The sequence below is a fragment of the Anomalospiza imberbis genome, chromosome 4 (genome assembly GCF_031753505.1).
Source record: "Anomalospiza imberbis isolate Cuckoo-Finch-1a 21T00152 chromosome 4, ASM3175350v1, whole genome shotgun sequence".
Taxonomy (NCBI): domain Eukaryota; kingdom Metazoa; phylum Chordata; class Aves; order Passeriformes; family Viduidae; genus Anomalospiza; species Anomalospiza imberbis.
The window spans coordinates 51,345,365-51,358,859 of record NC_089684.1 but is presented as its reverse complement, the minus strand read 5'-3'; the positions used below and the strand labels follow the sequence as shown (position 1 = coordinate 51,358,859).

The 13,495-nt window shown below is 37.6% G+C and overlaps 1 protein-coding gene across 1 annotated transcript in view; it reads left to right on the top strand.

The window, feature by feature from the left end:
- ZFYVE28 (zinc finger FYVE-type containing 28) overlaps positions 1-13,495 on the top strand; it is a 146,420-nt gene that overhangs the window by 116,314 nt on the left and 16,611 nt on the right. The window contains exon 10 of the mRNA XM_068188510.1: positions 13,229-13,383. Coding sequence (XP_068044611.1) covers positions 13,229-13,383 — 155 coding nt within the window. The remainder of the gene's footprint in view (positions 1-13,228; positions 13,384-13,495) is intronic.

The following is a 13,495-nucleotide window of genomic DNA, read 5'->3' as shown; positions in this document are numbered from 1 at the left end:
AGCTTCAGGAATTTCAAATTTCATGTAGGTTTGGGGATAAAAAGAGGAGAAGAGATGACTTTTCTAATAGTGATAGATGCAATACTACAAATAACAATTGGAGTTTTTTAGGATGTACCTGTCTTTAAGTTCAATTTTTGAGAGTTTTGTATTTTTAAAATAAGGGCAGAAAGACACCACAAAAACTGTTATTCATTGTTTTAATTTTGAAATACATTTCCTTTTGACTGTTCTTCAAACAAAACCCCATTTACCTGCATGCAGCAGTTGCCCTGTTCCAAGTACTGTATACATTGAAGACTGTTTCACACAGGGCTGTCTGAATGGATGGTAGATGTAGCCTCAGTGACCCTTCAGGAATTACTGGAGCAGTGAGAATAGGTCTTGATTAGATGCAGCACCACTTTGGAAGGCCTTACTGGACTGCCTTTGTGTGTTAGGGTTGCAGTTGCCACACGAGTAGGTGAAAGAAAGTTTGATTTTTAAGGCAGTATTTGTACATGTGCCTTTGTGCTCTTGTCCAGTGGAAAACAGCACTGCATCATCCCTGGGTGACTTGATGAAATCTAAGTAGTCTATTTTCCTGCAATCAGATGGATATTGCCAGACATGTTGCTATTGTAGTTTGTGGTCCAGTAAAACAAACCAGTGAAGTGCCTGCTTGACTATAATGACAGGAGTTTCCCCTTCTGAAGGACTTAGTTTAAAAAGAGCTAAAACTTCTTTTAATGACTCATTTTAATGAAATAAAAGAAAAAACGCAACTCTTAAGTCCAACTGCTTCACAGTAGTATGTTCCTAGATCTTTGTGCATAGAAATGCAGTATTCAGTGCATCTGTTTGTATAATTTTTTAGAATATGTTATTTTTCGTTTCTCCTCTGTTCTCTCTTTAGAGAGTTTTATTTGGCCATTAAACAGCTTCTTTAGAGTTGTATTATTTGTTTACTGCAACAAACATGTTTCTTGCAAATGTTCTTTTCTGAAATAACTAAGTTTTCCATTATGCCATATGCATATCCAAAATAATACCTAATTTGGGAGTTTGTTTCTTTTTCATCTGAAATATGCAATTTTAATGTATCTAATTTCTTGATGTTTACACTTAACAACAATTAGGCATTAAATGTAACATTTGCAATTTTATCTGAAAAATAATTGGCTAAAGATAGAATTCTTGAATTCTTGAAATAGGTTTATGAGGTCGTTCATCCTCCTTTGAAACATAAACAATTCCTTTGTGCTATTAAATAATCAGTACTGCCATGTTGTCAGATTGCAGCATGTTTTGGGAATATCTTCAGAAAATTTAGCTGTGATAGCAAAACCAGTTTAACTGCAGTAGTAAAGTTGAACTAATAATGTATTAAATAGCACAGATGGAATTGATTTGAAACAACAAAGTACTGAATATATGGAATTCTATATAAATGTAGATATATTGTTTTCCCAATGGAGAACCAGGGAGAAAATTCCAACTCTTTGGATCCCAAAGCACTATTCGAACCAGTGGTTTGGGTTCTCAAATCGTTTTGCTAAGGAAAATTTGATTTCATTGGTACCTGATCTATGTAAAATGTTCCTCTTTCTAGTCTCTGAGGTCTGGTGGTCAAGAAGTTAAATGTTCAGCCCAGTTCAGAAGATAATTTTTTACAAAATGTTCATTAAGCAGTATTCCTACTTGAGATGCCCATACCAGTAGTCGGCTTTCTCAGCAAAGAATAATAGGATATGCTCAAAGTTTGGACCTAAGTTCTCTGAAAGACTGGGGCTAGAAAATACAAGAAAAAGGTTGATTTGGGAATAATACGAAAAAATAAGTGAGACAACAGAAGCACAGGTTAGTTACAATTTGTTGATTTCAAGTCTCATTGGATTTTTGTTGTAAGAGTGCCAGGGAGAAAGAAATACTGATGAATCTGTATTTGAGTGTTTGTCTGCCTAGAGTAAACTTCACATGGTAAACTCTACTTCTTTATTTTAAGGTTATAAAGAGCCAATAAATACGAACTTCAAATAAAAGTAATAATTCTTAAAACTAATGTTAGTGCTACACTTGATACTTTCCCTAGTCAACAGGTTGGGGATTTTTGAGATATGTCATTGCAGCCTAACTACTGGTGGTTTTTGGTATATTTTTCTACTATTTTAGGCATTTACAAAAATTGGTGGTGAAGTTTTAGCACATTGTTTAGATTCTGTAAAAGGCAGTATCTGCAATGAATTGTGACTCAAGTTTATGCCAAAACAGCAAGACTCTGCCAGCAACTAGAGTGGGATATTTATCTGCCTATTTCAGTTAGAATATCTGTATTTGTGTATCTGTGGGCAGACATTGATCATTCCTAGGGTAAAATATTTGTTATATCAAGATGAAACCTCCCCTGGTACAACTTGTCCCCTCCATGTGGCTCCTTGTGGAGAGTCAGCCTCCGTGCTCTTTTTACAGCCCCTCTTATGCACAGTGATGAGGTCCCCTGGAGCCTTCTTCAGGGAATAAAATACTGAATTCCTTCAGTCTCTCCTCCTAGGACTGGTTCTCCATCATCTTCATGGCCCTCCTTTGGATGCTCTCCACTCCATCTGTTCCTTTTTTTGAACTGTGGAGACCACAGCTGGACACAGGAGTACTCCAGATGTGGCCTGACAAGCTCTTGGTAGTTTGGGAAGGTCACATCTCTCATCTCTGCTAGTGGTGCCCCTGTGGGTGATGCCAGCATCTGGTTTGCTTTCATTGCTGCAGAGCTTCACTGCTGACCCCTGTTCAGCTCTCATTATGCACCGGGACCCCCAGGTCCCCCCCAGCCAAGGATCCCAGCCTGTGCCAGGCTCTTCGGTGTCATCACTGCTGCAGGACATTGCACTCGTCTCTGTTAAACTCCACACTCCTCTTGGCAGCTCCCTGTTCCAGCCTGTCCCGGTCTGTGGGATGGCTTTCCCTGCTGACGTGTCCACCTCACCACCCAGTGTGGTGTCACCAGCAAACCTGGCAGTACTGCTCACAATCTTGTCATCCAGATTGTGTTGGTGATGCTGAACAAGTGAGGCCCAATGTCCATCCCTGGGGATTCCCACTCGTGGCAGGCTGCCAGCCCAAGTACAGACCATTGAGCAGCACTCTCAGTGTGAGCTCTGAGCCACTTCCTTGCCCATATCTCAGACCACGCAAAATTCACGTGGGTGGACAGTTTCTTACAGAAGCAGGTTTTATACAGTGCTTTCTCCTCAATAGAACTCAGTGCCTTGAAAAGGATTCAAGAAGGAAAAAGAACTTGGTTATTCTCCAGGACTGTGAATTATAGTAGGAGTATTAAGTTCTTTCATCTCATGGTCCAGAGCTTAAGCTATGAAAGCCACAGCACAAATTACATGCCTGCAGGTTTTAACAGAGACCACAGCTACTCTGGGGATCTTGTAGATCATAACATGGAGGACAGCAAATACATTAACAATGCTCTTTAACTGACTGACCAGTCTACCTGATCAGCTCTCTCTCCATTTCTTCTGTCTTGCACTTTTACCTTTGTTAACGTGGTCAGGTTACATTGAAGCTATGCAAAACGACAGATTCATTCTGCATTAATGTTTATTACTGTCATTTTTGGTCTGAACAGTGCATTAGTGTAGATTTTCTGTCTCCTTTTTTTCTGTAGAGCTGCTCTTTATGGAGAGATTGCTCACAACCAGAAAAAGGCTGTTAGTAATGGCTTTACATGTACTGTACTGGAGTCCTGGAAATAAAGAGCTGGGTGAGCAGAGTTCTGGGAAGAGAAAGGGGTTTTATACCTTGAGCAAATCTGAATCACTTCCACTATAGATGCTATTCCTGCCTAATGATTTTGAGCAGCAAAGTGTTTGTGTGTCTCTTAGGCAGTGAGAGTCTGTGCTGTTTTGCACAGCTCTGTCACTCAAGCAGTGTGAGGGCAGTATTAGTGCAGTCATAAATAGGTTGCTGTATAGAGTCTTTTTGTTCAGCTGCTAAATCCCTTGCCCCAACAACCAGCTGAGCAATACCAGCAAAACAAAAAGTCAGCGTTGATGAGGTCTGTCAGCTTTTGCTTCTGATTTTAGTCGGTGAGACATATGTGACTGAAGCAGATGTCTCTGGGTTTTCACCGCCAGGATTCTTCTTGATGTGTTTCATGCCTATCTTGTTCTTCACCCTGCAAGACAAAAAAAATTAAATCTCCAAACAGTGCAGCATTTTTGAAGTTATAGTGTTCCTTTCTAGGACATTCTGCAGGGTATTTTATATTTTATGCATGTCTTTGTCTTTAGTAACAAGTAACTGGATGCAGATTTTATTTTTTCCAGGAATAACCCAGGCAGCTAATGTTAACAAGTGCTTCTTACAGTGGGAAGGTAAAAATTCAGTTGTTGCAAGTTTTTGGTCTTTCCCTATTAAAATGATAAACTTCATATTTTAGAGGTGTTAAAATGTTCAATGTAGTGGAAGTAAATATATAGAATAAATATATAGAATATATTTCTATCTGTGTAAATCAAGTAAAATAGGACAGTGTTTTAGGCTGGCTAGCATCAGTGGCAGAGGCAATAAGACTGTTCTGGCAGAATTGGTAGGCACTCCAAATTTGCCATTTGGGGGCTGTTTTCCAAGTGGCATATCAAACATACCATATGGCTGGAGACTGACACAAAGTGATCATAATGGGCTTGTGTTCTTGTTTCTACATAGCTCAGTTGCAATTTTCATTTTTAGTAATTTGGCCACAATTATAATCATTTTCATTTTAGTGATGTGTCAAAAATCTGCTGTTGAATGTCACTTGGTGTTCCCTGTGCTAGTAATAGAAGAAAATTACTAGCTTTCAGAAATTAGGTTTTATTTTACAGATTAGGGTTTTCTTCCTCCAGTAAAACCCTCAGAATGGCATGTTTGGGAGTTTTCAGATTATGTGTAATTAAAATCACTATAGTAACTGCAGTTTTTGCAGCATTTTTGTCCATGTCTAAAGATACATTGTAAAACCACAATTAGATTGGAGGAAAAAAGAGAGGATTTCCTCATACTTACAGCTGTATTGAAGGTAAAAAATAAAGAGAAAGCTATCTTTTTCCTAATACTTTCATTAGCTTTTTTCAGCGTTGACTACCACACCTGGATATGGAATTTCTGTGGGATTCTCCTTGACCCCAGGATGCATTAATGTTTCTGCTGCTCATTTTTGTATTTTTGAGGGAACTGATGGCAGCAATATGAAAATGTTGTGCTAACAAGTTTCCATATCCCTGAGCTCCTTGTACTGGGGAGTGGTTTTGAAGCTGTGTCTCTATCTGCATTTCTGCCACACAAGGAGCTGCAAGTCAAGAGTGGATCTGCAGGAACTGGATGCTAAATGCATGAATTCACTTGGGATGCCATGCAGAACTGTGGCTTGCCTATGGCAGAGGACATTGCTAATGAGCTGTATAAAATTACTCTTTGCCCTGAAATTGTTAGTATCAGGTATCCAAGTTCTACCTGTCCTTTATAAAATTGTGCATAAAGTGTAAAAGCTGGGACTGATATATCTCTGTCCCTGTCTTGGATACCAGAGCTGGTTTTAGAAACCATTTCATCATAAGCTCTATACTATTTATGATTTTCACTTTCAGTTTTTCCAGTTCAATACATATTTTTAAAGTTTAAATATTTCTGTTCTCTAATCTCATTTTATTTATCCTTTTGCAGTGTCAGTGAATGATTGAGAGCTTTAAATTCAAGTTTGATTACAAGAAAGTGGTGGAAAAAATGTCATGGTGGAATTGAAAAAAGTCATAGAAGAACCCAAATAATATTCTACCTTCTTGGTTTTTCCATTCTGTTTTTTCTTGAATTTTGCCCTAACTTTATCTTGCAGGTTTTATCCCTTTTTGGTTTAATTTAGGAAAAGCAGTAAGTGTGGTACCTTGCAAGTATCTGACATTAAATTTGATGGTTAGAAAGCACCGCTGTTGATTGCTAATGCTCTTTAGTTATTTTTTCATATGCACACTTACTGAAGTTTTATCTGTAATGATCAAAAAAGCTGTTTAGGAGAGAGCACTGTTGAAGTTGATAAATTCTGCACTGGCAGTGTTGTTTATTTTAATTTCCGTTTGAAATACTGTTTCTTTGCATTCATCTGAAAACCCAGTCCAGAGTGTTAATGAGTTTGAGTAAGCCATAAGTTCTCCTAGGCTGAGTTTCTTACAGTGGATCTGTTTAGAAGGATGCTGCTTTAAGAGCTGTGGATTCTGCAAAGCCCAAGTGAGGATGCTCTGCAGTCTGAACAGCTGAGGAAAGATTCAAAATGTTCTTCCAGCAGAGTGGGGAGCTACAGAAGCTGCTGGGATCTGGAGCAGAAGATCTTGCTGTTGATTTCAAATTCAATGGAGTTCAATGCTCAGGACATTTTCCTGACTGAAGATACCACCTCGGCCATAGGGATAATCCTGTTAGCCAAATTCCTTATTTTACTGAGCCAGCCTGAGACTGCCCACATCTACAGGGGCAAGAGAAGCTAAGGACAGGCTTCTGCAAGTCTTGCAGCATAGGAAAAGTGATTCCCTCTGTTGAGGAATTCAGAAGGTTGACAGCAGATGGGGTTTCTAGCACATGTCCTGTGAATGGAGCTGGGCATTGTTCATACATGTGGTAATACTGTTGTCTGGTCAAGTCCAGCTCTTTTGGTGATTTGTAGCTGAAGGGATTTCCAAGCAGTTACATTATTTGTTTCTCAAGACGAAGTTCTGAAGCCTTGGTGTGCTTTAAAAGTGGGTGGGTTGATTGGTGGGTTTTCTTATACCCTCTTGACCTGTTTCTCTTAAAAGAGAGAGGAAATAGCTAAGGGGTTATATTTGGTTATGTTTTAAAGCACTCTTGACTTAAAAAATATTAGGGTTTAAAAGACAAGAAATAAAGTCTTGCATTAAAGCTTTTTTTAGTTTCCTTTAAATGTGGCTTCTGGGGTCATTCCTTAAAGCATAGTCCTTAGCTAAAAAACTCTATGCTATTACCTAAATAATAGCATATAATGTTCTGGCTTGGGTTTAAGTGACTCTAAAATTGAGTGTGTAGCCACCCACTTCACTTAAAATAATTGTAAGAAGCCATGATTCTCAGAGTTTCTTTTCCAACCATATCAAAACTAGCACATGTTAGAAATCAACAGCTTTTAGCCTACTGTTTATTGTGTTTCTTGTGAGAGTATCCAAAAAGAAAGACTAGAGGTACTGCAAAAAGCAGGATGGGAAGTAGGTTGGGGTTTTTATTATTGATACAGGAATTACATATCTCTTACCTAAACCCCTGTCATTTTTCTCTTGTCATTTCTCATGGATGCAACCTTTGTCTTCCCTGAACTATTGAGTTTGAACTTTTACATGGCCTTTGGAGTTGCTGTTTGTTCTTTTTAGCAAACTGGAACCCAGAGTTGACTACAGCCTTCTGAAGTAGAAGCGTAAGAGTCAGAGCTTAGCTGACAGGTTCGTGGTGAGATTTCCAGTTACAGCCTACACAATTATCAGCGGGAGCAACATACCAACTTGCTGAAGTTGTTTTAGAAATTGTATGCAATCAATAACATAGATTTGCCTGCAAACATTTTGGTTTGGGGTTTTTTTCATTTACCATAAGGATGAAAAAGTTCAAATGGGCAAGCATCTTAAATACTGTAGATTTGATAAAAAGTGTATGTTATTGATATTGTACACAGAGCATAAGGTGGCCATTATGCTAAACTCTGGATGAGCAAAAAAACGAAAGTTGGGGAGCTCATGGTAATGTGTTTTGAGAAATATTGTAAGAACTGGAATATTTTTAATGTACCTCTGTATATGGGGAAATTCACATACATGAGACACCTACACATGTATATATCTTTAGTTATTCAATACATGTGGTGTTAAATAGTGGACATGAGAGATTTGTTAAGGCCAACTAGTGCAAATGAGTTGATATCATTTAAGTCCAAAGAATTGCATTGCTTTATAATTTGTAGACAGTCTCTCATCAATTTTTAAATGAACACTAATTTATATTTAAGAATTGGGCTATTGATCCTTTATTAAAACTTCCAACAAGGTTTATAAGTGTCATGCCCTTCTGTATAGAACATTAGGAATGTGTGAAATTACAGAAAACTTTCTGCAAAGTTTTCACATTTCAGTACTGTCAAGGGTCTCACCTGCTACTGTACATCACTTACCAAACTTTCCTCGAGAGCACCTTGGTCTTAAAATGCATCTCTGGGTGAAGCTCTGCATCAGAATGATACCATGTAAAGGATTGAATTCTTGCATGGATTTTAAATTCACTGTGAAGTGGATTCACCAGCTGTAAATTCCCACTACAGCAGGAAGGTGTTATCTGCTTTGTTGCAGAGAGTTCCATCTTACTTCTCCCCATGCTTGTGTAGTTTGCTGGAGATTCCCAGAGAAAGTGAATGGGAATCCCTAATGTCACAGGTATTTGGATAACGTAAGTGGTAAGGTTAGTCACTGAATGCTGTATTAAGACTTTACTAGTAAACATTTGTAATACTGTTACAGAGTTTTATTCTTAGACTTAGTTGGGATGAGTTTTTGTGGCTGAAACTTGAGCCCTGTCTGTTTACAGGCACCACTGACAATCTTCTGAGATATTTTCCTGAAAATCAGTTGTCATTCAAGACCTTGCCTGAAATGAGAGACTTAAAGGGTTGTCTTAATTTCCTTTTAAATTTGGTGACATAATTGCATCATACATTTCTGTTGCAGCTGGATCATTTTCAAGCTCTCTTCCAACCCTAACCATTCTCTGATCCTGTGATATAGAGTACAATGGGTCTGTTGGGCTTTCTCCTTTGCAAGGAGTGATCCACTATTGCTTTTGATTTAAGATTTCTAAAGATAAAGAAACAAAACCAGACCATGTATTTTTAAAAGTTTTTTGTGATTAATTTGAAAACATGAAAATTCAGTTGATTTTTTTGTATTCATTGTATTTCAAACATAGAGCTTTTAAATTCTTCTTGTCTGTCACTGCTGTATATTTAATGCATTTATAAGATACTCTGGGGGTTGGTTTGTGAATAATGAGAAATTCTTTCAGAGAATCTCATACATTCTGCATTCATGCGGAGCAGATTTCAGGTTTAAAGAACCAAACATTTCCAGACAAATTTGAAAAGAGACATCTGTGAGTGGACACAGATTTCTACAGCTGTTGCTATGTTTTGAGCACAAACATAAAATATTTAAATTTGGACCAATGTTGAATCGGTTGACTTTGGTTGTTTGGTTTTAGACTTTGCTGCTTTCACTGGTTTTGGATGAGTGTCAATGACCAACAAACCTAGCCCAAAGCCTACAGTATCACAGATGGTTACCTAAAATGTTTGTCCACTTCTGAAAATGTCTGTCATAACCTTCTTGTTCCACAGTCCTGTTTTCCATTATGTATGAGTACTGCTACTTAAACTGGCTCAGAAATGTCCTTTGAAACACAAAAGCTATCAAGCAGATTGCACCTTGGTGAAAGATTTTATTGTGTACAATTACATTATTGGCTTTTGTTTGCTTGTACATATTTGGCTAAATTTCACAGTAAAGCCTTGATCAGGCAACCATTCTAGAGATACACCTTGAAAGTGTTGGAAGAGTCTTACAACTCTTCTCATGTAATAAATGAAGTGTAATTTTAAAATGGGTGGCTGCAGCCAAGTTAAACAAAAAGCTAATTTATTTTATCTGCCACAGGGTATCTGTTCCTTTATGAGGTATAAGCAGATTTACTGTATGGAATCAACCTTTGACATAACATCTTACTACTTTATATTCACCTTTGCAATGTTTTTACAGTCTGAAAAATTAATGCATGATAAGCATTGTGTATATGACAATAATTCACAAGGGGAGATCCGTGTGTATTTTGGTGTTAACTCTTTGTAACTTAATTCATTGGGTTATTCATGGTTCCTTTCAACCAAATAGTTGAGAAAATGAGGACTTGTCTCCAGCAGTAGTATGGCTGTTTGTATTGTGCAATGAGAATTGATTCTGTAGATCCTGGCTGTGAAACATTCTAGACCCAAGTGTGGTCTGACATTAATGAAATCCTTCCTAAACATCTGGTATTGGCTGAAAATGTTGATCCAAATGATCCATGTTAGATAAGCCAAGTAGGAAAGATATTCTTTATAGGAAGAAAAAAAGGTAAGCTTCACCCTATAGATCACATTTCAGGTTTGTTTTCTATAATATCAATTTATAAAATCATGAGTATCTGTTTGCATGGATGCAGTCACTGCTGTTTGGGATACTCTAATATTAAAAAACAAAAGCTGTCTCTCTTGCTGTTTATCTGAAACAATTGCAGTGTTTCTGTTCTTACAGTATTTCTTACTGTCTCTACAATATTGTATTTTTGGCTACATTCTTTAACAGTTCGTATACTTTTAAGTAAAGAACTGATGCTTGTTGGATGTTATTTGAGAGTAATTTTTGTCTTAGTTGGACTTGGTTGTGTTGGTAAAGGCAGAGTAAGTGTTTCTGACTCCGTAGCAATTCCTAGGTCCAATTTTAAATTTTTCTGGAGTATTTATTTTTTTGCTTTGTAGTAGCACAAGCAATCCCAAGTACAAAATATCCTCTTTTCTGAACCTCCTGTATGTGGATACTACAGTTTACGTGGGAGTGTGCATATGAAAGTATGTCACAAATGGGAGTGTGCAGACATGCTGACCTTCCATCCCACAGTGCTGGAGCAATTCACATGTGCTCTCTGCTGGGGATTTTGAGGAAAAAAGAGTCCCAGCCAATCTTGTGGTGACATGACCAGTCTTAATGACACACCACAAAATCTAAGAGAATAGTCTGCAACAGAAGTAGGTCAAACCACATTCCTGAATGAAGAAGGTAAAACTGCATTCCTCCCAGCTGGAGGAGGCTCAGAAAGGCAACCATTATTATTAAAATTGGTCAGGATTGTGGGATGAGCCTTTCTTCCTTTCTGCAAAACAGCAAAGGACCAAGTAGTTTATATTCTTGAAAAGCACTCTTCACAGCTCTCTGCCCACTTAACACCTTCCTTTGAAATATTTCTTCAGCTGTGATTTGGAGGGAAAAGTCATCCTTGATTCAGTGGCCCTGCACTAAAGTTTCTGAGTATTGGGAGTTTTGAAGAGACCCTTGTATTGGGGTTATATAATTACACATACTGCATCTGGCTTTGTCAGGAGGTCCATGCTTGCCTTGGTGAGCAATTTATGGTGCATATGTGTGTATCACTGAGAAAGTCCTTATATAAAAAAAAAAAAAAAAAAAGTAGAGCCTGTTTGGCCGAGTTGCAAGGCAGAGTCCTTTATCTGTGTGAGAGGGTTTGTGTGAACAGGCATCCTCCGACTGCACACCCTTGTGAGTCAGGAATCACTTCCTGGCTCTTGCTGCCTCTCAGTTCATTGTTTTGTAAGCCACATTTGTACATGACCTTTTCATTGTCTTGAACACAGGCCTTTCCATGCTGACAGGCTTGCTCTTATAATATATCTACTATATCCCCCATGGAAAGGCAAAGGAAAATTGAAAGAGAATTCTCACTTCATTCTCACAGTCTTTGATAAGCCCAGTCAGTCATGGTGCTGCTGGAACTGTAAACATAGAAATAACATCTCCCTACAAGAATTTTCTTTTGTTAGCAATAGATAACATGAATAAAATGAGTCTTCTGCAAGCCTAGTCTTTACTCTGTGTTTGAAAGAATGAAGGGCCAGTTAAGGTACTCATGCTGCATCTTCCATTGATATTTCTATAACTCATCTCCAGTACTTGTTTATTTTCAGTCTGTTTTTCCTAGGGCTTTTAAGATTGGGTGGCATAATTATTTCTCGTTTATATTTCAAAGGATTACCTGTGGAGCCTACAGGTAGAATTTGAAAACTATATCCTATAAAATCTTGTTATAAATAATAATGTTACCTATGTGCCTTTTCCCAAAATAACTGTTTATGCATACTGCCATAAGGATGGGATCTGCAAGATGGTGAATGTTTCTGCACCTGATAAAAGCAGATTGAACTCAAAATGTGTTAGAAATTACATTTTTGTTATGCATACTACTTACACATGCAGTTAGTAACTCTTTTAACACGGTAGTTGTCTGTAAAGTGAAGAGTGTTGAAGTTTTGGACAGCAAAAGTATGATTTTAAGTAAAATAGTCTAGTTTTTTGTAATAATTGGCAATATTAATTTCTTTCCAATATGTGCAGAAGAAGGGTTTCGTGTTCCCTCTGACTTGAATGTAGTGGAGTAAGAAGGCTCCTGCCTCCTTTGGTCAACACAGTGAATCCGTAGGACTTCAATGTAGTTACGTCCTGTGCTCTAGACCCATTTAAGGGTTTTTAGGGGCAAAGTGCTGCTTTTCCCATAAATACTTGCTGTTTTAAACATCTTGATTTACAGATATTTAAGTTAATTCCTGATTCCTGGAAGGTTCTCTCCAAGGCTTCCCTGCTGTCTCAGGTTGTTTCAAGCTTTTTCTCTCTAAGAGAAAAGTGATAGGGGTGGTGGTGGTGAAAGTGTGGGAATGTCTGGCATCTGGATTTTAACAAAAAATTTAATGTTTGAGTAGACATTTGGTGGCACATTTAAATCTCTTTAGAGTTGATGAGCCATTCTTCACAGTAGTTTGACATTTCAGCTATTTCTAATGTTACATTTATAAGGGAATTAACCTACCTCTACTGTGTAAATCATATTTTATTGCTGCTCTTTCAATTTTTTTTGGTGAAGTTATATTTAGATTCTGTTCTTGCTATATTAAGATAGCATAATTCAGAATTTCTTTTTTTTTTTTTCAGATAATTTCCATGTTCGTAAATTTCCAAGTTGACTTCAGAACTGACCTTCACATTTTTAGTTTGATATTCCCTTTCAGTATTTTTGGTGGAGTTATGGTCTCAGGACTGAGCTTTTAGAAGAAGTTAATGTGAAAAATGGCACAGCACTTTGTAACAGCTAAGGAAAAATGCAGTAAAATACAGACAAATTATTTTCTGCTTCAAGTTTTTTTGCAGCTGTCACAGAGTGAAAATCAAATGTGATGGTGACTGGTTGTGTGCTGATTAACTTCAACAAGAATTTACAGCAATTAGATCTGGTACTATAGAGTCTTGCCTGAGTCATAAATCCTTTAGTATTTGCTGAACATCCTGAACAACTGAGTGAAGATTTACATTACTTTCCTTTACATTATTTTTTTCTCTGACAGCAGTTTAATGACAAGTTCTTGTTCATCTGATGACATTGATCAGGAAGAAATCCAGCTGGCTTTGCAGGCTGCCAAAATTGCCACACGAGAGAAGATCAGATCTAGATTTCATGGCAGTAACGATCTTATTCACCGCCTTTTTGTCTGTATCTCAGGTATGAGAATCACTGAATCATTAAACTATTTTTCAGGGGGTTTTTGGTTTATTTTTTGGAGTTTTGCACATCAATTTGTGGTAGAAAGGACTAGAGATGAAGTTTCAGGAGA